Source organism: Pleurodeles waltl, chromosome 4_2 (assembly GCF_031143425.1).
Source record: "Pleurodeles waltl isolate 20211129_DDA chromosome 4_2, aPleWal1.hap1.20221129, whole genome shotgun sequence".
Taxonomy (NCBI): domain Eukaryota; kingdom Metazoa; phylum Chordata; class Amphibia; order Caudata; family Salamandridae; genus Pleurodeles; species Pleurodeles waltl.
Genome location: NC_090443.1, coordinates 740,167,221 through 740,193,062, shown reverse-complemented (window position 1 = coordinate 740,193,062; position 25,842 = coordinate 740,167,221). Strand labels below are relative to the sequence as shown.

The 25,842-nt window shown below is 44.8% G+C and overlaps 1 protein-coding gene across 4 annotated transcripts in view; it reads right to left on the bottom strand.

The window, feature by feature from the left end:
* CCDC18 (coiled-coil domain containing 18) overlaps positions 1-25,842 on the bottom strand; it is a 574,107-nt gene that overhangs the window by 515,401 nt on the left and 32,864 nt on the right. For all 4 annotated transcript variants that reach the window (XM_069232377.1, XM_069232374.1, XM_069232375.1 and 1 more), the window contains exons 2-3: positions 16,523-16,667; positions 6,255-6,420 (exon numbers count right to left, since the gene is read on the bottom strand). In XM_069232377.1, the coding sequence (XP_069088478.1) occupies positions 6,255-6,420; positions 16,523-16,650 (294 nt within the window). In that variant the 5' untranslated portion in view covers positions 16,651-16,667. The remainder of the gene's footprint in view (positions 1-6,254; positions 6,421-16,522; positions 16,668-25,842) is intronic.

Below are 25,842 nucleotides of genomic sequence, written 5' to 3'. Positions count from 1 at the left end.
CGAGAAGTGGACGCCATTCCTTCCACTTTTTGCGTACTTGAAAGAAATGGGAATAGAACCCCTTCCTTCTTTCTGAAGCAGGAATTATTACAATTGCTCTCTTCTGGGGCATGGTCAGTACTTCTAGTTTGAGCAGATGTAGATGTTTTTCATTGGGGCATGAGAGACTGTGGTGGTGAAATCTGAATTAATTCTAGGGTGTGACCAAAGTCTAGGACCCATTGGTCCGATGCTATGTCTTGCCAACATCAAATTTAATGGAAGATTTTCCCTCCTAGTCTGGAAATCAAGGGAACAGTGGTAATCAGCTCTTGTAAAAGGTTACTGCCGATAACCTGTGTCCCTTCCTTGATGTCCTGCTCTGCCTTGAGGCATGAGGCTGTTATAGGTGGCCTGTGGAGGTTGTTTCTCAGGGTATTGTGTTCGAAATGGATGGTAGGAAGAGGAGTAGGAGGGATATCTGTTCTGCTGAAATCCTCCCCTATAGGATGGAAAACCTCACCCTCTGGAAGCTCGATAGGGCTGCTTTCAAAGTGTAAGAGTTCTGAGGGATTATGCGGTCTCTGCATCCATTTTTAATACTTGCAAGGCTTCATCGACATGTTGTCCAAACAGTACATCCCTATTGTAGGAAGTTGGCTCTGTATGCACTATTTCAAAGTAAGGAATAGTATGCACAGAGTCCAAGGGTTCCCCTTAGAGGTAAGATAGTGGCAAAAAGAGATAATACTAATGCTCTATTTTGTGGTAGTGTGGTCGAGCAGTAGGCTTATCAAAGGAGTAGTGTTAAGCATTTGTTGTACATACACACAGGCAATAAATGAGGAACACACACTCAGAGACAACTCCAGGTCAAATAGGTTTTTGTATAGAAAAATATATTTTCTTAGTTTATTTTAAGAACCACAGGTTCAAATTCTACATGTAATACTTTGCATGAAAGGTATTGCAGGTAAGTACTTTAGGAACTTTGAATAATCACAATAGCATATATACTTTTCAAATAAAACACATATAGCTATTTTAAAACTAGACAGTGCAATTTTCACAGTTCCTAGGGGAGGTAAGTAATTGTTAGTTCTTGCAGGTAAGTAAACCACCTACGGGGTTCAAGTTTGGGTCCAAGGTAGCCCACCGTTGGGGGTTCACAGCAACCCCAAAGTTACCACACCAGCAGCTCAGGGCCGTTTAGGTGCAGAGTTCAAAGTGGTGCCCAAAACGCATAGGCTTCAATGGAGAAGGGGGTGCACCGGTTCCAGTCTGCCAGCAGGTAAGTACCCGCGTCTTCGGAGGGCAGACCAGGGGAGTTTTGTAGGGCACCGGGGGGGACACAAGTTAGCACAGGAAGTACACCCTCAGCAGCACGGGGGCGGCCGGGTGCAGTGTGCAAACACACGTCGGGTTTCCAATGTAAATCAATGGGAGACCAAGGGGTCTCTTCAGCGATGCAGGCAGGCAAGGGGGGGCTCCTCGGGGTAGCCACCACCTGGGCAAGGGAGAGGGCCTCCTGGGGGTCACTCCTGCACTGGAGTTCCGATCTTTCAGATCCTGGGGGCTGCGGGTGCAGAGTCTTTTCCAGGCGTCGGGATCTGGGAGTCAGGTAGTCGAGGTCAGGGGGAGCCTCGGGATTCCCTCTGCAGGCGTCGCTGTGGGGGGTCAGGGGGGGGGGCAACTCTGGCTACTCACGGTCTCGTAGTCGCCGGGGAGTCCTCCCTGAAGTGTTGTTTCTCCACAAGTCGAGCCGGGGGCGTCGGGTGCAGAGTAACAAGTCTCACGCTTCCGGCGGGAAACGCAGTTGTCTTGAAGTTGCTTCTTTGGAAACAAAGTTGCAGTCTTAGGTGAACAGAGCCGCTGTCCTCTGGAGTTTCTTGGTCCTTCTAGAGCAGGGCAGTCCTTTGAGGATTCAGAGGTCGCTGGTCCTGGGGAAAGCGTCGCTGGAGGAGTGTTTTTTAGAAGTGGGGAGACAGGCCGGTAGAGCTGGGGCCAAAGCAGTTGGTGTCTCCGTCTTCTCTGCAGGGTTTTTCAGCTCAGCAGTCCTCTTCTTCTTCTTAGGTTGCAGGAATCTGAGTTCCTAGGTTCAGGGGAGCCCCTAAATACAGAATTTAGGGGTGTGTTTCGGTCAGGGAGAGTAGTAGCCAATGGCTACTAGCCCTGAGAGTGGCTACACCCTCTTTGTGCCTCCTCCCAAGGGGAGGGGGTCACATTCCTATCCCTCTTGGGGGGGGGATCCTCTATCTGCAAGATGGAGGATTCCTAAAAGTCAGAGTCACTTCAGCTCAGGTTGCCTTAGGGGCTGTCCTGACTGGTCAGTGACTCCTCCTTGTTTTTCTCATTATCTCCTCTGGCCTTGCCGCCAAAAGTGGGGAAGTGGCCGGAGGGGGCGGGCAACTCCACTAGCTGGAATGCCATGTGGTGCTGTAACAAAGGGGGTGAGCCTTTGAGGCTCACCGCCAGGTGTTACAGTCCTGCAAGGGGGAGGTGATAAGCATCTCCACCCAGTACAGGCTTTGTTACTAGCCACAGAGTAATAAAGGCACTCTCCCCATGTGGCCAGCAACATGTCTCGAGTGTGGCAGGCTGCTAAAACCAGTCAGCCTACACGGGTAGTTGGTTAAGGTTTCAGGGGGCACCTCTAAGGTGCCCTCTGGGGTGTATTTTACAATAAAATGTACACTGGCATCAGTGTGCATTTATTGTGCTGAGACGTTTGATACCAAACTTCCCAGTTTTCAGTGTAGCCGTTATGGTGCTGTGGAGTTCGTGTTTGACAGACTCCCAGACCATATACTCTTATGGCTATCCTGCACTTACAATGTCTAAGGTGTTGCTTAGAAACTGTAGGGGCACAGTGCTCATGCACTGGTGCCCTCACCTATGGTATAGTGCACCCTGCCTTAGGGCTGTAAAGCCTGCTAGAGGGGTGACTTATCTATACTGCATAGGCAGTGTGAGGTTGGCATGGCACCCTGAGGGGAGTGCCATGTCGACTTACTCGTTTTGTCCTCACCAGCACACACAAGCTGGCAAGCAGTGTGTCTGTGCTGAGTGAGGGGTCCCCAGGGTGGCATAAGATATGCTGCATCCCTTAGAGGCCTTCCCTGGCATCAGGGCCCTTGGTACCAGGGGTACCAGTTACAAGGGACTTACCTGGATGCCAGGGTGTGCCAATTGTGAAAACAAAAGTACAGGTTAGGGAAAGAACACTGGTGCTGGGGCCTGGTTAGCAGGCCTCAGCACACTTTCAAATCAAAACATAGCATCAGCAAAGTCAAAAAGTCAGGGGGTAACCATGCCAAGGAGGCATTTCCTTACACCTATCAAATGGGAGATCAAAGATCTTGTTTTGCACTTCTGGCCTAAACAAAGTTGCTCTAAGCCAGCCCTGCCTCCTAAGAACAGCTGCTCCCAAAAGCTGTTGAAAGACTGTAGTGGCGATATCCATTGCACAGTCAATGACTTCTGCCGAAGCACGTTCACCCTCATTCATGATTTTCTTTGCTTCTGCTTTGGCGCCATCTGGCAGTTGGTATAGGTAATGTCAGCTCATGGTTGCCCATCATATCTGCCAATGACAGCCAAGGAATTCGCTACCCTGACAGTAAACACTGACATAGGAGAGAAATGTTTACCAATGTTATCCAGCTGCCTACCCTTCTTGTCTGGGGGCGCAGATATTGGAGCACAGGGAGTTTTTGATATTCTCTGGGCTGCCTGAGTTATCACCAAATCTGATCTAGGGTAAACAGTTAGAGAAGTTTAAGCATCCCCTAGAGCCGTATATTCTTTTTCCAGACATGGAAGAACAGAGGTGACTGCGGCTGGATATTTCCTAATTTTAATCCATTCCTCCCAAATATAGTTAACAATGGGCATAGATCCTATGCTCTTTTCGGACTGGCTCTTTAAAATTGTAAAGGAAGCAGAGGTCTGTTTCGTAGACATAGGAAGTGCAAATCTTTTAGCTGCTCTTTCCAATCAATTATGCCCCCCCCCACCCCAATGTCCTCTAGTGGGAAATCTACTGGAGTAGGGGACTGACAGGACGGTGTGGGTATGAGATAATTGTCCCATTTTGAGTAGTTGTCATGGAGCTCTCCTTCCTCCCTGTCCTCATCAGAAGTTGATGGGTCTTGAAGAAGGGCTGTCTCAGGTGTGTGTCTAATAGTCTCCGGTATTGGTAATGATGTAGAAGGCTGCACTGCAGGCTGCTGTGTAGGGGTAGCTGAAGGTGGAAAATGTTCTTTGTAATCAGCGAGCACGAGTTGTAGGTCTGGAATGAGTGAGCCAGGTTTCTTGGTATAGGTATTGCTCTTGAAGGGCATAGTATCCCTGTGGATCATAAACTTCTGCCTCATACGCCTCTTGTTCTCCTTCCTCCTCCAGACATATAACACGCAGTTCAGATGGGCTGTGTACCACAACAAAGGATCCTTCTTCAGAACCATCCTTCTCCAGCAAATGTGCAGGTATCAAAGGTTTTATTTTGCTTGCAGAGGTGTGAGACCGAGTCAAAAATTTGATCTTTTCATGTTTTTGCGTTTTGTTCCTCATCAACGGTGTTGTCTACAAAATGACAAGAATCGGCGTCATGGAAGCTGTGTGCTCTGTCGATAAGGAAGCTGCTGTCGATGATGGGGTAGTCGTAGATGGTGGTACCGCCATTGATGGTGAGGATATGGAAATCTTTAATGTCGATGGTCCAGTTGTGAACGCCGTTGACTGTGTAAGCGTCGTGAAAGAAGAGGTAGTGCGTAGCACGGAGTCAGAGCTTGTAGTTGCTGTCATCAACACTGCTGTAAATGTCTGTCATCGATGGTGCAGACGACGAGGCTCTTGTCGACGGTATAATTCTTGTTGACGACTTGTGAGAAGGGTGCACAGAGGCAGGTTTTTTTAAAAGGAGTGTCGAACCTTCGGCGGTGGTGTAGGAGGTTCAGATGAAGCCTTTTTTTTTTAGCTTTTCTGAGGAGGCAGAATGTCCGTTTTTCTCCTTTTGTTTTTCAGAAGATGTATGTCTGTGAGGAGGTCTGGAAGGACTACAGCCTTTATAAGACCCATAAGTGGTCTTTTTTGAGGCCTTATTTGGCTGCTCACTGGAAGTACAGGAGTGAGGGGACCTGTCCCGCTTTTGTGACTTTGATGATGTAGATGAGTCCTCGCTCTCAGAGCCAGACAGGCTCTTTTCTGGATTTCATCTTCAGAAGCCTCTTCCTTCCATGTCTTTTAAAGTCTTGTTGGAAAAGGTTGCAGTCTTTTGCTGAGTGCTCTGGATAAAGACAGTAAATGCAATCCTTAGGCAGATCCTTGAAATAAAGCCTCTTTTTGCCACAGGTCTCGCAGGACATTAGGATACTCTTTTTCTCCTTTTCTGACATAAAGGGATGCGAAAAAGTCAGATATAACAGCAACAAGAAGTCCTTGTTGTAAGACAAAACTAGTAAAATACAGAAAATTAGGAAAACAATGTCCTAAAAATAAGATTTTTAACATACAAAGGTGATGGCAAGTGACAGCATGGTTATACACAGGGTAGTCAGGCTGCCCGATTGCTGGAAGATTAGGAATCTTCAGAGGAGGGACAATTTTGAGAAACCTGGGCAGCCCATCAGAGAGGGAGGAACTTACACAAATGGTCACCAAAAAAAGGTGTAAACTATGAGAGATAACATGTTAATCTTCTCTCGCCTGGCCCCCGCAACTCAAGAAAGGAGGAATGATGTTGAAGACATCAAAAAGGAACTAATGGTTTCAAATTGCGATGCTTCGATTCAGTTCCCTGCACAGCTTATGGCAATTTGTGTGAGGGAAAACCCACACATTTCACTGAACCAGAGACTTTCTAACATTTAGAAAGAAATATCATAAGGCTAATGGCACAGAAAGAAAATCTGACACCTCATCTAAAGATCTTCAACCATGGGCTAACACAAAGAGCTACCGCTCAGAAAAGTGTAGGTGATGCAAATTTTCTACTCAAGGCAATATTGTTTAAATATATCAAACGTTTTCTCTTTATCTGCTTTGACCTTTTCCTCGTCTACTTCTCTTTTCTGTGGGAAGAACAGAGATTTAGTATGGATGAGTTTATTCCCTGATGATGCATTCTTCAAAAGTGGGCTGTTGCTGCAATAAAGGATTACATAAGATGCGGATACTGTGAAATACCCAATAAATAGAAAATAGTAAAATATCATGCTGGTAGTGTATAGCTTTCAATCCTGAAACGTTTCTTAAATTAACAAACAGTAAATTGCCTTGTCTCTTGACCGCTTTCTAGAATCATAGTGTTGGAAAGACATTTTTTCGTCGTAGCATGAGTTTGGAGAGCAAGCACAGCTGGGCTGGTCACAATCCTCAAGCGTTAAGGCTGTGGCTACACTGGAAGGGGACCTGCAGTTGGAACTGTCACTGGAACTGTCGCTGGAAAAATTGAAAAAAAAAAAAAAAAGGCAGTCAGAATAATGTACATTCTATTGATTTTTTTTTCCTCAATCAAATGCATTACTTGAACCACATGCATCAAAACATCATTGATATGAGAAAGCCTCTTCGGTACTGGCACATTCTATTTTCCAAAAGCAAAAAAAACAAAACACTATCCACTTACATGTAACCATAGGTCTCACAATGCTGGGTAACAGCCACTGACCAGCCATAATTGAAGATACTAACCAATTTACAGTACAATATTGGGTTTTGAGTTACTGCATGCAAAAAAACATAAGCCTCAATTTTAGCTGTTAGGCACAACATCACCACAATTGTGTGTCAACGTCAGAGGCAAACGGCAATAGATGCTTGTCTGTCCTAAAAAGGAGTACTTTTAGTTTAAAATATTATTTGTCAAACAAATTTATTGGTTCTGAATGATAATGTTACGGTTGAAATATTGACTTGCTGGTTATTGGTACAGACCTAATGTGATCAACAGAAAAAAAATGCTTATCTTTCTCTTCCCCATATGATTTTGAGGGGCAGGAGATATATCGTTCTATTAAAGAGACATGTGAGCTTGAATTGCACTTTGTGCCTAGTAGGAAAGGTTATGCCCAATACAGTGGGGCTGAGCTGGTTACGGTAACAAGTCAATGATCAATGCTGATATGTTTACTAAAGGAATGTTACATCAAAGAAAATAGGCCAGTGGCTTTTTCTTTTTTTTTTTCTTTTTTGTTTTAAACAGCATATGTTAAAGATCATAGACAATTGGTTCCCAACCTGTGGTCCGGGGACCCCTAGGGGTCTGCAAAGCCTTCTCAGGGGGTCCACGACTGCTTAGAAAATTAATTAATAGTAACAGATTATTAAAGTGTATATAAATAAAGTGGCTAAATGTACAATTGAAACATTTGAAAAAGTACTGTACACTGTCAAGGAATTTGAAATTGGAGGCAAAAAATTTAATTAGTATCCTCAGATTGATTTGTGGGAGCAGTGCGGGTGCATCAAACAGAATATAGTATGGATGATGTGTGGCTTCAATTTTATTTAGAAAAGCTCTAACCTTTCTAATGAACTACTTTTTTAATTTATAATTTGTTTGCAAATTAAATAATATGTGGTTCGATGGCATCTGTCGCTGTAGATACGCATGTTCTGCAATAGCTCGCCATCTGGTGTTGGGCCGGAGTGTTACAAGTTGTTTTTCTTCGAAGAAGTCTTTCGAGTCACGGGACCGAGTGACTCCTCCTTTTGTCTCCATTGCGCATGGGCGTCGACTCCATCCTCGATTGTTTTTTTTCCGCCATCGGGTTCGGACGTGTTCCTGTCGCTCCGAGTTTCGGAACGGAAAATTAGCTAATTTCGGAAGATTTTCGTCGGTATTGTTGCGTTCGGGATCGGCGTACTTAGATTCAACACCGCATCGAAGATCGAAAAGCTCCGGTGCCCTTCGGGGTAGTTTTTCGATCCTCCGTCGGGGCCTGGTCGGCCCGACCGCGTGCTGCAGAACGCCGATGGAACGGACCCCGTTCCGTTTCTGCCCCAAATGCCACAATAAATACCCCTACACAGACCAACACTTGGTCTGCAACCTGTGCCTGTCACCTGAGCACAGCGAAGACACCTGCGAGGCCTGTCGTGCGTTCCGGTCCCGAAAAACACTCCGAGACCGTCGAGCCAGAAGACTTCAGATGGCGTCCGCACCGACAGCCCAACAGGAGTTCGAGGAACAGGAAGAGGAAGGTACCTTCTCGATCCAAGACTCAGACTCCGAAGGATTCGACGATACACAAACCGTGAGTAAGACGTCGAAATCCACTCAGAGGAACATTTACAAGGCCCAGGGGACGCCACTGCCACCAGGCCATGGCTCGACCCATAAATTCGGTGACCGACCGTCGGCACCGAAAAAGGCCCAAACAGTGCCGAGATCGTCCGACTCCGGTCGAGACACCGGCACGCAGCCTTCTCGGGTCCGAGAAAGTGCTGGAGACAAGCCTCGATACCGAGATGCCGGTGTGGACACGGCTCGACGCCGAGACAGCGGCACCGAAACAGATCGACGCCGAGAGGTTTCGGCCCCGAAAAGGAAAAAAGTCACCTCGGAGCCGAAAAAACACGCAGACAAAGTTTCGATGCCGAAACAAACTGCAAGCGACCCAGCTTCAGGCTCTTATACAGAAGAGCACTCGCTAACCTCCCAAATGCAGAAGCATAGGTTTGAGGAAGAGCTACAAGCAACTGATGTGGACCATACGCAAAAGCGTATCTTCATTCAGCAGGGGACAGGAAAAATAAGCACCCTTCCCCCCATTAGGAGAAAGAGAAGGTTGGAGTTCCAGACGGAACAAACACCACAACCAAAAGTGGTGAAAAGAGTTACACCACCACCCTCTCCTCCGCCCGTGATTAACGTTTCACCAGCACAAACTCCATCACACTCCCCAGCTCACACCACCATGAGCCAGGGTGACCAAGATCAGGACGCATGGGACCTATACGACGCCCCAGTGTCAGATAACAGTCCGGAGACATACCCTACAAAGCCATCTCCACCAGAAGACAGCACCGCGTACTCTCAAGTGGTGGCTAGAGCAGCACAATTTCACCACGTAAGCCTCCACTCAGAACAGGTCGAGGATGATTTCTTATTCAACACACTCTCCTCCACCCACAGCTCATACCAAAGCCTGCCTATGCTCCCTGGTATGCTCCGGCACGCAAAAGACATCTTTAAGGAGCCGGTCAAAAGTAGGGCAATCACACCAAGGGTGGAAAAAAAGTATAAGCCGCCTCCTACGGACCCGGTTTTCATCACTACACAGCTGCCACCAGACTCTGTCGTTGTAGGAGCAGCTAGGAAAAGGGCCAACTCTCACACATCTGGAGATGCACCACCCCCAGATAAAGAAAGCCGCAAGTTCGATGCAGCTGGTAAAAGAGTCGCAGCACAAGCTGCAAACCAGTGGCGCATCGCGAACTCCCAGGCACTACTTGCGCGCTATGACAGAGCCCACTGGGACGAGATGCAACATCTCATTGAACATCTGCCCAAGGACTTACAAAATAGGGCAAAACAAGTGGTTGAGGAGGGACAGGCCATCTCCAACAACCAGATACGCTCCTCCATGGACGCTGCAGATACAGCTGCACGGACAATTAATACATCTGTAACTATCAGAAGGCATGCATGGCTCCGAACGTCTGGATTTAAACCAGAGATTCAACAAGCAGTTCTCAATATGCCTTTTAATGAAAAAGAACTGTTCGGTCCAGAAGTGGACACAGCGATTGAGAAACTCAAAAAAGATACGGACACTGCCAAAGCCATGGGCGCACTCTACTCCCCGCAGAGCAGAGCGAATTACAGCACATTCCGTAAAACGCCCTTTCGAGGGGGGTTTCGGGGTCAAAGCACACAAGCCAGCACCTCACAAGCCACACCGTCCAGTTACCAGGGACAGTATAGAGGAGGTTTTCGGGGACAATATAGAGGAGGGCAATTCCCTAGAAATAGAGGAAGATTTCAAAGCCCCAAAACCCCTACTACTAAACAGTGACTCACATGTCACTCACCCCCTCCACACAACACCAGTGGGGGGAAGAATAGGTCATTATTACAAAGCATGGGAGAAAATCACTACAGACACTTGGGTTCTAGCAATTATCCAACATGGTTATTGCATAGAATTTCTACAATTCCCTCCAAACATACCACCAAAAGCACAAAATTTAACAACACACCATTCCAATCTCCTGGAGATAGAAGTGCAGGCACTATTGCAAAAGAATGCAATCGAATTAGTGCCAAACACACAAATAAACACAGGAGTTTACTCACTGTACTTTCTGATACCAAAGAAGGACAAAACGCTGAGACCAATCCTAGACCTCAGAGTAGTGAACACTTTCATCAAATCAGACCACTTCCACATGGTCACACTACAAGAAGTATTGCCATTGCTAAAACTACACGACTACATGGCAACTTTAGACCTCAAGGATGCTTATTTCCATATACCAATACACCCATCGCACAGGAAATACCTAAGGTTTGTATTCAAAGGAATACATTACCAATTCAAGATACTGCCTTTCGGATTAACAACCGCACCAAAAGTCTTTACCAAATGTCTAGCGGTAGTCGCTGCACACATAAGAAGGCAGCAAATACATGTGTTCCCATATTTGGACGACTGGCTAATCAAGGCCCATTCGTTCATACAGTGCTCAAATCACACAAATCAGATCATACAAACCCTCTTCAAACTCGGGTTCACCGTCAACTTTACAAAATCCAACATTCTGCCGCGCAAGGTACAACAATGCCTAGGAGCCATAATAGACACATCGAAGGGAGTAGCCACTCCAAGTCCACAAAGAATTCTAAATTTCAACACCATCATACAACGCATGTATCCAACACAAAAGATACAGGCAAAGATGGTATTACAACTCCTAGGCATGATGTCTTCATGCATAGCCATTGTCCCAAACGCAAGACTGCACATGAGGCCCTTACAACAATGCCTAGCATCACAGTGGTCTCAAGCACAGGGTCACCTTCTAGATCTGGTGTTAATAGACCGCCAAACTTACCTCTCGCTTCTGTGGTGGAACAACATAAATTTAAACAAGGGGCGGCCTTTCCAAGACCCAGTGCCACAATACGTAATAACAACAGATGCTTCCATGACAGGGTGGGGAGCACACCTCGATCAACACAGCATACAAGGACAATGGAACGTACATCAAACAAAACTGCATATCAATCACCTAGAACTTCTAGCAGTTTTTCAAGCACTAAAAGCCTTCCAACCAATAATAGTTCACAAATACATTCTCGTCAAAACAGACAACATGACGACAATGTATTATCTAAACAAGCAGGGGGGGACGCACTCCACGCAGTTAAGCCTGCTAGCACAAAAAATTTGGCATTGGGCAATTCACAACCAAATTCGCCTAATAGCACAGTTTATACCAGGGATCCAAAATCAACTCGCAGACAATCTCTCTCGAGATCATCAACAGGTCCACGAATGGGAAATTCACCCCCAAATTCTGAACACTTATTTCAAACTCTGGGGAACACCTCAGATAGACTTGTTTGCGACAAGGGAGAACGCAAAATGCCAAAACTTCGCATCCAGATACCCACACAAACAATCCCAAGGCAATGCCCTATGGATGAACTGGTCAGGGATATTTGCTTACGCTTTTCCTCCTCTCCCTCTCCTTCCTTACCTGGTAAACAAACTCAGTCAAAGCAAACTCAAACTCATATTGATAGCACCAACTTGGGCAAGGCAACCCTGGTACACAACGCTGCTAGACCTATCAGTGGTACCCTGCATCAAATTGCCCAACAGGCCAGATCTGTTGACACAGCACAACCAAAAGATCAGACACCCAGATCCAGCATCGCTGAATCTAGCAATCTGGCTCCTGAAATCCTAGAATTCGGGCACTTACAACTTACCCAAGAATGTATGGAAGTCATATAACAAGCCAGAAGGCCATCCACCAGGCACTGTTATGCAAGTAAATGGAAGAGGTTTGTTTGCTACTGCCATATTAATCAAATACAACCATTACACACAACTCCAGAACATGTAGTGGGTTACTTGCTTCACTTACAAAAATCTAACCTAGCTTTCTCTTCCATTAAAATACACCTTGCAGCAATATCTGCATACCTGCAGACTACCTATTCAACTTCCCTATATAAGATACCAGTCATTAAAGCATTCATGGAGGGCCTTAGGAGAATTATACCACCAAGAACACTACCTGTTCCTTCATGGAACCTAAATGTTGTCCTAACTAGACTTATGGGTCCACCTTTTGAACCCATGCACTCCTGCGAAATACAATTCCTAACCTGGAAGGTGGCTTTTCTCATCGCCATTACTTCCCTAAGAAGAGTAAGCGAGATTCAGGCGTTTACAATACAGGAACCTTTTATACAACTACACAAAAATAAAGTCGTCCTAAGGACCAATCCTAAATTTTTGCCAAAGGTTATTTCACCGTTCCATCTAAATCAAACAGTGGAACTTCCAGTGTTCTTTCCACAGCCAGATACCGTAGCTGAAAGGGCACTACATACATTAGATGTCAAAAGAGCATTGATGTATTACATTGACAGAACAAAAAACATCAGAAAGACTAAACAACTCTTTATTGCATTTCAAAAACCTCATGCAGGAAACCCAATTTCAAAACAAGGTATAGCCAGATGGATAGTTAAATGCATCCAAATCTGCTACCTTAAAGCTAAACGACAGCTGCCCATTACACCAAGGGCACACTCAACCAGAAAGAAAGGTGCTACCATGGCCTTTCTAGGAAACATCCCAATGCATGAAATATGTAAGGCAACCACATGGTCTACGCCTCACACATTCACCAAGCACTACTGTGTAGACGTGTTATCCGCACAACAAGCCACAGTAGGTCAAGCTGTATTAAGAACATTATTTCAGACTACTTCCACTCCTACAGGCTGATCCACCGCTTTTGGGGAAATAACTGCTTACTAGTCTATGCAGAACATGCGTATCTACAGCGACAGATGCCATCGAACTGAAAATGTCACTTACCCAGTGTACATCTGTTCGTGGCATCAGTCGCAGTAGATTCGCATGTGCCCACCCGCCTCCCCGGGAGCCTGTAGCAGTTTGGAAGTTACCTTCAATTAATTATATATGTATCATCTCAACCTTAAATAGGTGCATACTTAGTCACTCCATTGCATGGGCACTATTACTACAATTCAACTCCTACCTCACCCTCTGCGGGGAAAAACAATCGAGGATGGAGTCGACGCCCATGCGCAATGGAGACAAAAGGAGGAGTCACTCGGTCCCGTGACTCGAAAGACTTCTTCGAAGAAAAACAACTTGTAACACTCCGGCCCAACACCAGATGGCGAGCTATTGCAGAACATGCGAATCTACTGCGACTGATGCCACGAACAGATGTACACTGGGTAAGTGACATTTTCATTATAATTTGTGTGTGTTTGAATGCTTGTGTCTGTGTTTTTGTGTATTGTTTTGCAGATCAAATCATCAACAATGTTTAGGCTGGGGTCCCCAGCTTCCAGTAATGACTCAGTGGGGGGTCCCTGCATTCCAATAACGATTCCGTGGGGGTCCCCGGGTTCCAGTAATGATAAAGTGGGGTCCACAGAGGTCAAAAGGTTGGTAACCACTAGACTTTAAGAATGGATTGTCACTGTATTCTGTTAAAGTTTGTAGAACAGAATTATGTTTAAAGGATTCACACAGATTACTGTAAAGGTTTTGGTGCTAGTTATAACCAACAACAACCCCTCGGGTTGTAAATTTGCACTGTTGTAATTTTTGTCATGTTGTTAAAAGGGATTGCACATTGTTTTGCCAACTGTAACTTGGTATTATTTGTAAATTTTTGATTGTGTTCATAATGGTTGCTTTGTGGGAAAGCTTGTGCTCAATACTGAAGGCTTCACTTGGTTAGGTTGACAAACCAACAATAAAGGCTGTTGATCTGACTGGCTCAGGTAAAAGATATGTTGGTTGTCATAAGTCTGGCCTGTTTACTCAGAAAAGTAAATCAAAAGCAGCAGCCTGGCATTGTAAAACATGTGTTAAAAATCCACCTGGCTTTTAAAGGTAGATTGTTGCAGCACTATTTCTAAACAGCATAAAATAGCATTTCAAGATGTCCATCCACTGCTATGCTTAAATCTTTTGTCCTATTTTTTTTTTTAATGCAAGGCACATTTAAGCTGCAACATTTTATTCCTACTTCTATTCTCTTTTGATTTATTTTGCATTTCCTTACTGAGTCTCTGTGATTTTTATTCCGGCTGATGAGTGAACACAAGAATAAGACAGTGGATGGATGACTGGATGCATGAGTGAAGGAATGAGCGACAGAGAGTATGTATGATAAGCTACTGAGTACCTAGAAACGCCAGTGATCAGAGAAGCACTGCCAGAGGCATTGTCAAGGCTTACTTTAACTGGGGAAAGTGGATGGTGGAAGTGGTTACAGTTTCACACACACTTTCTGCTCTTCCCCTCCCCAGCCCTGACCCCTTTCTCCCTTCTAAGAATTTCTCATTGCTGCAGCTGCTAACTTCTGCCATAGACGCTGGGCTCAATACTACTCTTCTGCCTGTGTATATTTTCTGTTTGTTTTTCTGGTGCTACCCTTTTGGGCGCTGGCAGAACAGTTTGACATTTAAAATGTAATTTTTTGCAATCCCTGGAGTTATGCATATTTGCACTGGCTAACAACCATCAAGAATAGTTCATTGAAGCGGTTTTAAATACACGTATACCACGCAGCTACAGTAGTCAGAGATCGTGGCCCACGTGCACTGCACTTCAGAAAGTTATGCCCCAGTGGTTTAACATGAACCAGTCTAAAAAGAGATTATCAATGAATAGATAAAAGTAACAGTGAAAATAACGTAAAGAACCATGTCAATTACGAACAATAATTACCCCTGCAAAAATGCGGTCTCTGAAAGAAAACTCCCATCTCACCAGATATGGCTAGTTTCTTTAATGCTGTGGAACCACCTACTCCAGTACCAGATATGTGCAGCAACTGCTCAAAATGGTGGTTACTCTATTATTAAAAACAAGCTATTGGCCCATTTTGAAACCGTCTTCTCTCAGCAAGGTCATGAAGGCAGTGGTAGGTCAGTAGCTACAGACCAAAGGTGATCAGCAGAACCAGTTAGACACCAGTTGGTATTTTGCCGAACCTGCTTCATGGAATCTACTGAATGATACATTAAAATTAGTGACACCTTTGGGAAAGAGTTAGACAAATGGTACACCTGATTCAATTGGACTTGTCAGCCATTTTAGGGACTGCAGATCTTGGCCTTGCTATTTGAGCGAAAACAAAAAAGTGACAGAGCTCAAAGATACAGAACATGAGATGGTCTCCTGTAATAGTCAGGATGGGTCAATGGTGTTAAAGGGAAGTATGATTAACTATGGGATCCCACAGGGGTTCGCTCAGTATCAAATCATACCAACTTGGTGCTACAAATGAAACACTAGCTTTTGAGAGTGGTGAAATGGCACAATCAACGACTGGATTAGAGAAATTAGTTTAACCCTAAATGGAGAAGCAACAGAGATTCTGAAGGCTGTTTTATTGGAACCTTCCACCTCTTCCATTCAATTAGCCAGTCTTTTGGGGCCATGCTCACTCAATACCGAACCTCACTTATCAGTGGTATCTTGCTATCTCAGGCAGATTACTCAAACTAACTTTACCTAGGCATTCCAGCCCTATGAAGAATAAGAGTACGCAAAAAAAAAAAGTACATTGAGAGCAATCTTTTCCATCAGCTTCCTGACTCACACCTACCTCTTGCTCCAAACCCTCCCTACTTCATAGATTATAAAAGTGGATGTAGATTCATTGCAAGATCATCACAATACCTCACAGGCCAGCACCCAGTTGTAAGCACACCAAAGTCGGAGGTTACTCTCTGGTCGGAGACTGTGGGATGCTCTTCATTTGGGTTCTGATGCAGACTTTGACTAAGAAAAACACAATATGTTCTCCCTGTGCTTTTCAAGTTGGGTAATCAGTCACCAGGCACACTATCGAATCATACTGATGCATGCACTCTTAAGAGGCCGGTTGGACTATAGTAAAGCTGGTATCTAAATATGTGTTACCATAACTAAACACAATTAAGACACAAGGACCAAAACATTTCTACAACTGATGGGAACATTTTAAATTAAAAAACAATATTTTCAGCTCTGCTTTTTTATACTAACAATAAAGGTGAGGCTTCTTGAAAGGCAGGACAAAAACATTTTTTTTTTAAAAACACCCTGTTGAGCGGAAATAAAAAAAAAAAAGCATGGAGATACAGAAGATACAATGTGCCCGTCTTCATAGGTGGCAGCTAGTGCTCCAACGTTTAAAACCTGATACATTTCACTGTCAATATTTCAAGCTATCAGAATTCCTAGATTCAGACAAAATAAAAAGTTGGCAGCATGTACGAGAACATGAATGGCAAAGTGTGGCAATAATTTTGTAGCGATACCTGCAAAGCTGGTCTCCTAAATGTTGTAAACTCTTCTCAGTTTTCATCAATTGATTTCTTAGCGCCCACACATTGGCAATCAAGCTGCTTTCTTCCTCTATGTTGCAGGGTAGAACATTAGGTTCCATGTGTATTGCCTGTGCGCCTAAATAAATAAATAGAAACATACCATATTATTTCACAATTAGTTAATCACAAATAAGATACCATAAGGCCTCATTCATAAAACTCTTGAGATCTTAAGTTAGACTTGAAACTGCAAACAATAGATTCAGGAGATAAGTCTAAAATTATAATTCACAGAATAAGTGCCTGAAGAATTTTTTAACTCAGGAAAATCAACCACTGTTACAGATTGAAGAAAGCCAGAAAAAGGGTTAAGAATTGGCACATAGCTGTGTTAAAGTTGAGTGCCCTTTGAGAATGACGTGACTGGTCTCAAGGCCAAAACAATGCAGACATTCACAAACATCACCCATTAGTTTATATCCCATAATTGCACCTGACTTTAGCTGGATTAAGTGTTGAAATCGAACGTGAAACAACCTCGAGCGCACCCTTACTTTCAAAGTGGGTGGGTGAAGATATTGTTCACATAGAAAATGACTTTAGTGTGGAGGAAAAATAAATAACCATGCATTTTAACACTAAACCTACCTTGTTGAACAATTGATTGGTGTAGGGATTATGGTATACATTGAAAGCTACAATTTGTGCAAATGATCATGTCGAGCCAACATGATTTTTATGAAACATATTAAAAATTGGCATTTTATTACTGCCAAAGTTACTCATGGACTGCTAATAAGGCCAATAATGGTTAAGCAATTCTTGAGTCTTCTACACTATATAAATTCTTAAATTGTAAGAAGGCACATTTCCATGAAATAATTCACCATGTCGTAGGGGTTTCAAAAGTGCAAAATTGTACATGGAGTGCTATGTAAATGAGCAGAAGATGGTTTTTCCCCAAAATATCTAAAACAAATAAAACATTACAATTTGATCACTGTATCCCATTTTGGTAAAAAATTATATAAGAAACAACCCTGTGAAGACCAAGAGGTTATGCAACGCTGTAAAACGTGCATTACAACCTGAGGGTATATAAGGAAGCAATGGCCTACTTTGTCCTCCCTAAGCCAGGTCACAACTTCTAAACGTAACATTTTATCGCCCCTTTGCCCCTTTTGAACCTGGATTATAAGGTTCTTGGCAAGATCTTGGCCAATCCCCTGACTGGGGTGGTTTCATCATTGGTGCATTCCAACCAAAATGGCTTTATGCCAAGGCAACACATTTCTTAACTTGGGATGGTCGTTTCATTCTATGGACTGGTCAAGGCGCACAGGGTCGTCAGTGTGGGCTGCATCCCTTGACATAGAAAAGACATTTGATACTTTTGGATAGCCTTATCCCATGGCGGCCTTAAAGAGTACGGGTTATGGACAACCCTTCCTCAGACAGGCATCACTCTTGTTTACCACACCAGTCGCCCAAGTACAAACCAAGAGAGTCTTATCCGACCTGTTCCCAGTGGCCAGAGGTACGATACAGGGCTACTGTCTGTCGCCCTTGCTATTCACCCTGGCAACAGAGCCGCTGGTGTGCATGGTGCAGGATCGTGCACCACAGTGGAGTCTTGGGATAATGGGACACCCCCGGATCATATTATTATGTGATCCCAGACAAATGTTTAATTTAACTTTTCCTCCTTTTTCTTCATTATCACATATGAGGACATCGCAATTTCAGGGTCTGCGCTGTACAAATCTGTTCCCCTGTTTGATTTAATAAACTATAGTGTTGCTCATGCATAATAGGAACCTAGGCCACTCACAAACTGCACATGACATCTGACTTGCCTCTTCAATTTACTATTTGTGTATTTGTCAGGGTAGGGATAGGAATCAATATTTCTAAATTTATGTTTAAAAACTAACACTTCTGAATTAATACTTCTCAAAGCACTGATATAATAAATTATACTTAGGTGAGAGGGTTCTGCATGTTAGCTTAATACACTTTTTTGAATTTTGAAGCAACTGTTATATTTTTACGCTTTTGCTGCAAGATGTCTAAAAATGAACATGTTTCTAAAGTGAAGCTCAGGCATCCTTAGTTACTTCCTTTTCTTAACACCAGTTAACCTTGAAATAAACGATTATCCTTTAAGATCTTTTTATTGTTAGAGTTGAGTGAACAGCAGCAGCCCTGGACTCCTGTTGCCAATGGAACTGCATGTAAAGATCAGAGGGGCCGCATGCGGCCCCCTGGCCGTACTTTGAGTATCCATGCCCTAAGACTTCAAACAGTGTGCTTCTGCAGAAAGCCCTATACATCTGGAGATGGTATACCTGCGAGGGTGCAATATCCACACCCTGTGCACCCAGTGTACCACCCTTGGCCATACCGAATTGCACAGGACAGATATCGACATATCGCACCAGGGATTGGGAAGAAGCAGGGATTAGGTCCTGGACAGATGTGGTGTCAGGGGAGGGGTTACACACCTTTTATGCCCTTGCACTAGTCCATGGGCTCAGTCCGGAACAGTTCCTATTATACTCACCCCTCAGGGATGTGATGTGAAAGATGTGGGGTTCAGACTGAGAACGACTGTCCCTATGTGCGCCACTAGAGGTGGTCTTAACAGGGGTAAACCTTCACTAAGGCAATCACTTGTCTATATTCCACACTGCAGTGGTAACTCACGGGGGAGACAAAAATATTGTGAGACTGGTGGTAAGTGGCTCTTGGAAGCGGCATCCCAGACAAAATATGGAGCCAGTGCCTCTAGTAAGTTAGGCAGGTAACATGCAATACCCAATTCCATCTCATTCAGTTTCAGTACCTCCATCATGCATACCTCAACCGGCAGAAGATTGGGAGGATGTTCCTAGGAGTGAATAGAAAATGTCCCAGGTGCAGAACAGAAGAGGCAGACTTACCACACTTGGTGTGGTCATGCAAGTTGCAAGTTACCCCCCTTCGTGTTGCAGGTCACACAGACGGTGTCAGAAGTGACGGGCTGTCTGTTTCCATTGGACCCTATCCAGTGCAAACTCGATGCAAGGTACGCCACTAAGAAAACAAAGGGTTTGCTGTGGTTCCAAAACCTAATGCTGATCTTGGCTAAGCGTTGTATTACTCTGGTATGGAATTCTGCCATGGCCCTCCCATGCAATGACGGCAGGCTAAACAGCGTAAACGGGTGCTGGCTGAACCAGCGGTACACAGAACACTGCGCCAAGAGGGGGGCGAGATAGATCCGCTGGAAGACCTACCTCCATGAGAGCACTGCAGCACACTACAAGCAGGAGTACAAGGACCGCACCTAGCTAGTGCTACGGCTGGCCACTTGGTAAGAGAGAGGGATCAGATGGACATGGGTACTGACGAGTATCTAAGGGACATAACTAGTATCGCGCCCCAAAGGACATCTGGTCATGCACTTGATTACCGAGTGGGGCCTTATGAGGAACAGTATAAAAGGGCAGTGGGAGAGGGGTGAGAAGACTGCTTACGCACACACGAACACACGCCTTGGGGAGGAAAGATATCTGACATTTGTATTTTCTCCTTTTGTTTTGTTCATTTTTTAATGTAAATGTGGTTACTGCAGTTGACTTCACAACGTGATTTAGCCGTTGCTTGTCATAAGTGAATGTTTAATGTTACTCTGGCTGGGCATTCTGGCTCCCCTGGAATAAAGGAGTTTTAATGGGGGAGCGGGCAAACCTCACATTTTGTATTAGATGGTGATATGACACGATTGAAACATAATTGTCTTCCTTCCTTTGGTAAGGAGTGTTATTATTGGATGCTAAAAGTGGATTTGTTGACTATGCAGAAAACTAATAAACATAAAAAAGACGTGCATAGGGATACAAATCAAAAGAAAGGAGAAATCAGGCAGGGCAGAAAAAGCACTAAGGGGTAATAAAAACAGAACAAACTTAACCTGCAAAGGTAGAACGTATATTAATCAGTAACAAGACAACCGGAGCTAAGCAAAGATCGTGGAGGAGGGCAGGGGTACAGGGCAAGCAACAACGGAAGGTGGGGAAAGGGGACATAAAAATGTACTGAATCAGCCAAGCAACAGCGGATTGCAGGAGGGCCAGGGGGGGGATGGGGCAAGCAACAATAGCAGAAATACAACAAGAGTTGTGAGGGACTGGGCGAGTAACAACAGAATGCAGGACAGTGTGGGAGGTACAAGGACAGGTGCAAGCAACAATGGAATGTGGCAAGGGGCAGGAGAGACACCAGAAAGCGAGCGAGAGTGGGAGAGACAGAGGCAAGCAACAACTAAAGACAGTGGGATGAACAGGGGTGATGGCAAGTCACAACACTTGACAGGAGTGGGGAAAGAGATAGCCTGCAAACACATGCACTCTTATGGAGTGCTACAACTTCAAAAATGTACCTCCAAAAGCACACAAGCAGTAGAAGGATGCTGGGTGCCAAAAGGAAGCAGTATTTGGTCCAATCTCCAGGGAAGGGACAAACATGCAAAGAGGAAGGGAAGCTGGTACACAATGACCAATGAGAAATAAGGAAATGATTAGTATCCAAGTCCCCTAAAAGTTAACAAAATGTCTCACAAGTGCCAGAACATGAGCTTTCTCAGGTGGGACCTAAAAATGTGGGGGGGTCATCCCAAGACAGCTTCTGGTGCAACATCTGCAATGTATTGTGACATGTTTCAGCTTGATCTTGGTATACTCTGGGGCTGAACCAGGGTAATATAGACTCGCAACAGTGCTATCTTCCATGGAGATAAGCAACTTTCATGACTACCTCATTCACACAAGTACACCTTTTACACTCCCAGATGATGCTAAACTTGTCTTCAGTAAAACTATTTTCACATGTGCACTAGTCTCTGCATTTTCTTATTACTAAGTTGCCCCCAGCACTCTTTTCATTGCCTACGTGGCCAGACAGGTATGAGGGTGGGGGCATAAATGCAGTTTTCCCTTGCTCAAACTTGTCATTTGTTTTCAGGCAGCCTATTGGATCATCTTTTTTGATTAATCATCTTTCATAGTTTTTGTTAATCTCCACATCCCTTTTACATGTCTAAGTTCAAAATTTCTCACTGGATATTCATGGATGTCCAGTAGGTTCTGGGCTCATGTTATCAAATCTACTATCATCAAAACTCATTTTTGCCTTCCATTTCATCCTATATTCCCAAGAATCACGTTACTCACCTTTCCTTATATTCTGTGCCCTTCAGTCCATGGCCAGATTTTCACCAGTATGTTACCCCTGCAAGACCCCCTGTTTCTGGTTGTTCACTACCTGAAGCTACTTGAGTTCATGTGTACTTTACTAGACTTCCAGCTTCAGATCACTCACTTTTACTTAGTTTGGTATTTAGGAGGATGCAACTGTGGTCTCACTACACTCCTCAAGAAACAACTTAAAACCATCCAGAACTCAGTGGACAGGGTCATTTGGGTCCTCCCAAGACAAACCCCCCCACTGCACCCCATCTCAGGAACCTCCACTGGCTCCCCATACTCAAAGCATGTCAAGATTCTGACTTAAGCATATAAAGCCCTGCACAACCAAGGACCTGCATGCCTCAACTTCCACTGCCCCTCAAGACTACCTATGCTTTCCCTCGAGTAACCCCTGAATCCGCTATAGCAACTATGGTGGCCACTTCTACATCACAGCAAAGTCCTGAAAGAAGCCTCCCCGTCCATCTAAGTACCGCTCCCTCCTTCCAGGAATTCAGAAGAAATTTCAGCACCTGGCTGTTTGACTGATGCCCCACGCAGCAATGACCAGCACCTGGATATGCTAATAAGTGATAAGTGTGCTCTACAAATCTTGTTGATTGACTGATTGAAATCATCAAGAAAGACCACTCTTCTCTTTCCTGTTCCTGGATGCCCCATTTTAGAGGCATAAAAATACATTACCTCTGCATCTTTTGGTCTGTTTTGCCTTTCTTGTGGTCTAATATAAACTTCCTCAGATGTCTCTCATGCTATGGTGGTGTGAATCATGCTCTGGCTTATCGAACTCTTCCAACATGACCACGTAACCTGGAGGTGCCTCATGAACCGTAGATTCATGCTCCACCATACCAGTCCTACCTCCGTGCTGTCAGTCCAGGTATGCTAAAAACAACCACTCATAAGGAGTGGAGGACTTGATAGAAATGGGTATGTCCTCCACTCTTCCAAATTTTGTCATGAGATCCTCATCACAAGTCAACCAGATTGAGTCATTGCTGCAGCGCTACTTCCAAGCCACCAAGTTGAAATGACACTCACTACAACTGGCTTCTTCAGCATCTCTGGATGGTGAATTCATATCCGCTTTTGCCATAGGGTGCTTACCTGGTTGTGCGCCCTGAAGCTCAGATGTTCTGCCACCCCAGTGTCTACCCATCCATGACCTTGCTTAAAACTGAGAACAGGCTTTTGTAGTACCTAGTGCCACTTGCTCGAGTAACTGGACCAAGCAATGGTGGCAGCTACACTTAAGACTCCACTGTCAGTCCTTTGCTCTACATTAAGAGTGTACTTTTGTTGTTTATGGACTCACATGTATCAATAGCAAATAGGACCTGATGTACAGAACCACATGCATCAGCAATCTCTTTGTACATCTTAATCCAGAAAGGGTACTGGTTTATACTCCTATACAGATACCAGAACAATCATGTTCTCCATCATTAGTCCATCTTTTCAACGATAATTACTAACAGAAAATAATTGCCATGCTCATCTAGAAGGGCAGGTGCACAGTCACCAAATTAAAGACTAAGGGTCCTAAAGAACAAGTTACCTGCCTTCAGTAGTGCTCTTTCTGGTGTATGCTCTAACCAAGTGAAGATTCACCCTCTGAATTACCCTAGTTGCCAGACTGGATCTGGAAACTTTTTGGCAACTTCTGCAGCAGGCCACAGGTGGCACCATTGGATTGGACTGTGGCAACCACTGGTCTCCGTTTACAACCAAGCATTCAAACGCAGAGTGTCAGTAACAGACTGAGAACCTAGACAAGGTGTTGAATCCAACATGAAACCTTATTAACATCTACATTTCTACTGATCAGAACAGGGACGAGGGAGGGCAGTGAGGTATCAGAGGATAAGTAGGGTATGCACTAGAAAAAGCATGACCGGAGGAAAGTGATTTGTTCTTCTAATGAAAACTGCTAAGCATCGATTCCTCACCTTTTTATTAGGTGCTGAAACAGAACCTTCCAAAAGTGGTGGAGCTGAGGAGTGGATGTTACAATAGGAAGTACTGCAGGACAAATCAGGCAAAATTACTCTTATTTCAAATCTTGGAATTAGTATAGTGCCTGATGAAGACGTGAAGAGACATTTATGTAGCAGTCTGGCAGATATCCAGACACCTCACCTGATACATGGATACATTCAGAGGCATCTCCAGAATGGAGACAACTGAAAGTAGAAATTCTACAACTGAGTCACATGCATTAAAATGAATAACACACAAGTAGTATACACAAGGTCTGAAAACCCCGAACCCCAAACCTTAGAACCACCCAGGCCAGAATTCAGGACTGAGCCTAAAACATCAGTATCACATCCAGAATGTCCCAGACTTACTTCAGAGCGCAAAAGATTTCAGGCCATGGCTCCCGTAAATGGTACCTATATGAAAAGGAATCCTGTGAACTGGCTGAAGGTGGAATTTCAGTCTTTTGAGGGAGACCAGATGTTTGTCTGTGGCAGACTGTGACATGCCTGTCTTCAACACCAGTGAGGTACAGGAATACCTGCACTCCTGGCATGCAAAGATGAACCACAACCACAGAAATCAACTTCAAAAATGCCAGTCAGCAAAGGTGAGGTTGCACAGCAGAACAATAAATTGAAAGTATTCCTTCCTCCACAACAAAATGGAGAAATCGCCTGTGGGACTGCAGGACAGGCATGTGAAAGTATGCGTCTTGCAAATTCAAGGACAATACAATTTCTCAGATCTAGTGGGAGAGGATCACGGCTAGCGTGAGCATCTTGAACTTGTCCTTCAGAAAAAAAAAATTTTTTTTCAAGATTCCAAAATTGGCCTCCTCCCACAATTATCCGATTGCAACTATACTTTCAAAGTGGCATCTGCACACTTCCAACCTACAGCTATGATTTATATTGCTGGATGAACCCCCCTCCACTCACATTCCAGATTTAGTCCCTTTCAGGAGCCTGCTGAGTGGCCGCATGACACCTCAGGCCACCTCCTGCCTCGCTTGGCGGGGGAGCACCCTTCGTTGGGCCTTACAGAGACGGCCTACACAGGCTGGACCTGTGGCGGGAGAAGGACCGAAGTAGTGCAGGGGAGGCACGATGCTGCATTTTGGGGCAAAGCAGGAACCCCGAGGAGCAGTGGGGGAGCCTGTTGGCCACACTGGATTATTCTTGGCCCAACGGGGCCCAAGGCAGAGGCAACGTGGAACTGCTGACCTGTGGAAATCAGGTAAAGTTGCCGCACTAGACAGAGGATTACACCTCCCACCCCTGGCCTCGCAGGCCGCAACAGGTACCTGGGGAGTGTCACAACTCCATCTTGTGCCTTTTGTGCGGTGGGTTTTACTTGCTTGACTCGTGCCTCCCTTCCCTTGTGGCACCTGTCTGCCCCGAGTACTCCCACTCATTCTTCCATTGTGGGGCCTTCCAGCGCCGAGCTCTATATGGTTCCCCCCCCTTCCTGGGAAGCCTCCACCATTGCCTCTCCTGTTTTGTTGCTATGCAGGTTTCGTCTAGTTTGCATCTGCAGATAGAACGTGTCTATTTGGATAGTAATGTTTACACTGTGAACCACTGAATTGTACCATCATGCACTTGGGGCTATGTTTTACTTGTTATTGTGGTCAGTTATTGTTTGTACCTGCTAGGCCTTATGTCCGTTGGTATGCAAGACGTGATTATCCCCAGGTTCATTGGAATATTCCATGGTTTTCACGTGGGACACGTGCCCTTCTGGGACGCTCCTTGCATGAATAACCCCCTCTAAACTTGCATCGGTGCTTGGCTTCGAACCTGATTCCGGCATGCTCAAGCATCATTCCGGCACACACCTTCCAGTGTTCCAGTCCTGCACAAGTCTCTTTCCTGCACTCATTTCCTGAGTCGCCCAAAGCTTCCAGCATTCTAGTCTTCCGAGACTTTCTGATGATTCTGTGATTCCAGCCTCTGAAACGCTTCCAGTGTCTTTCTTCATGAGCTACAATTCCACCTCTTCTTGAGCTTCTTGCATCAAGGTTCTTGCCGCCTTCAGATTCCAATTCAAGTACTGTGAAGGCTAAGTACTTTACTCTCA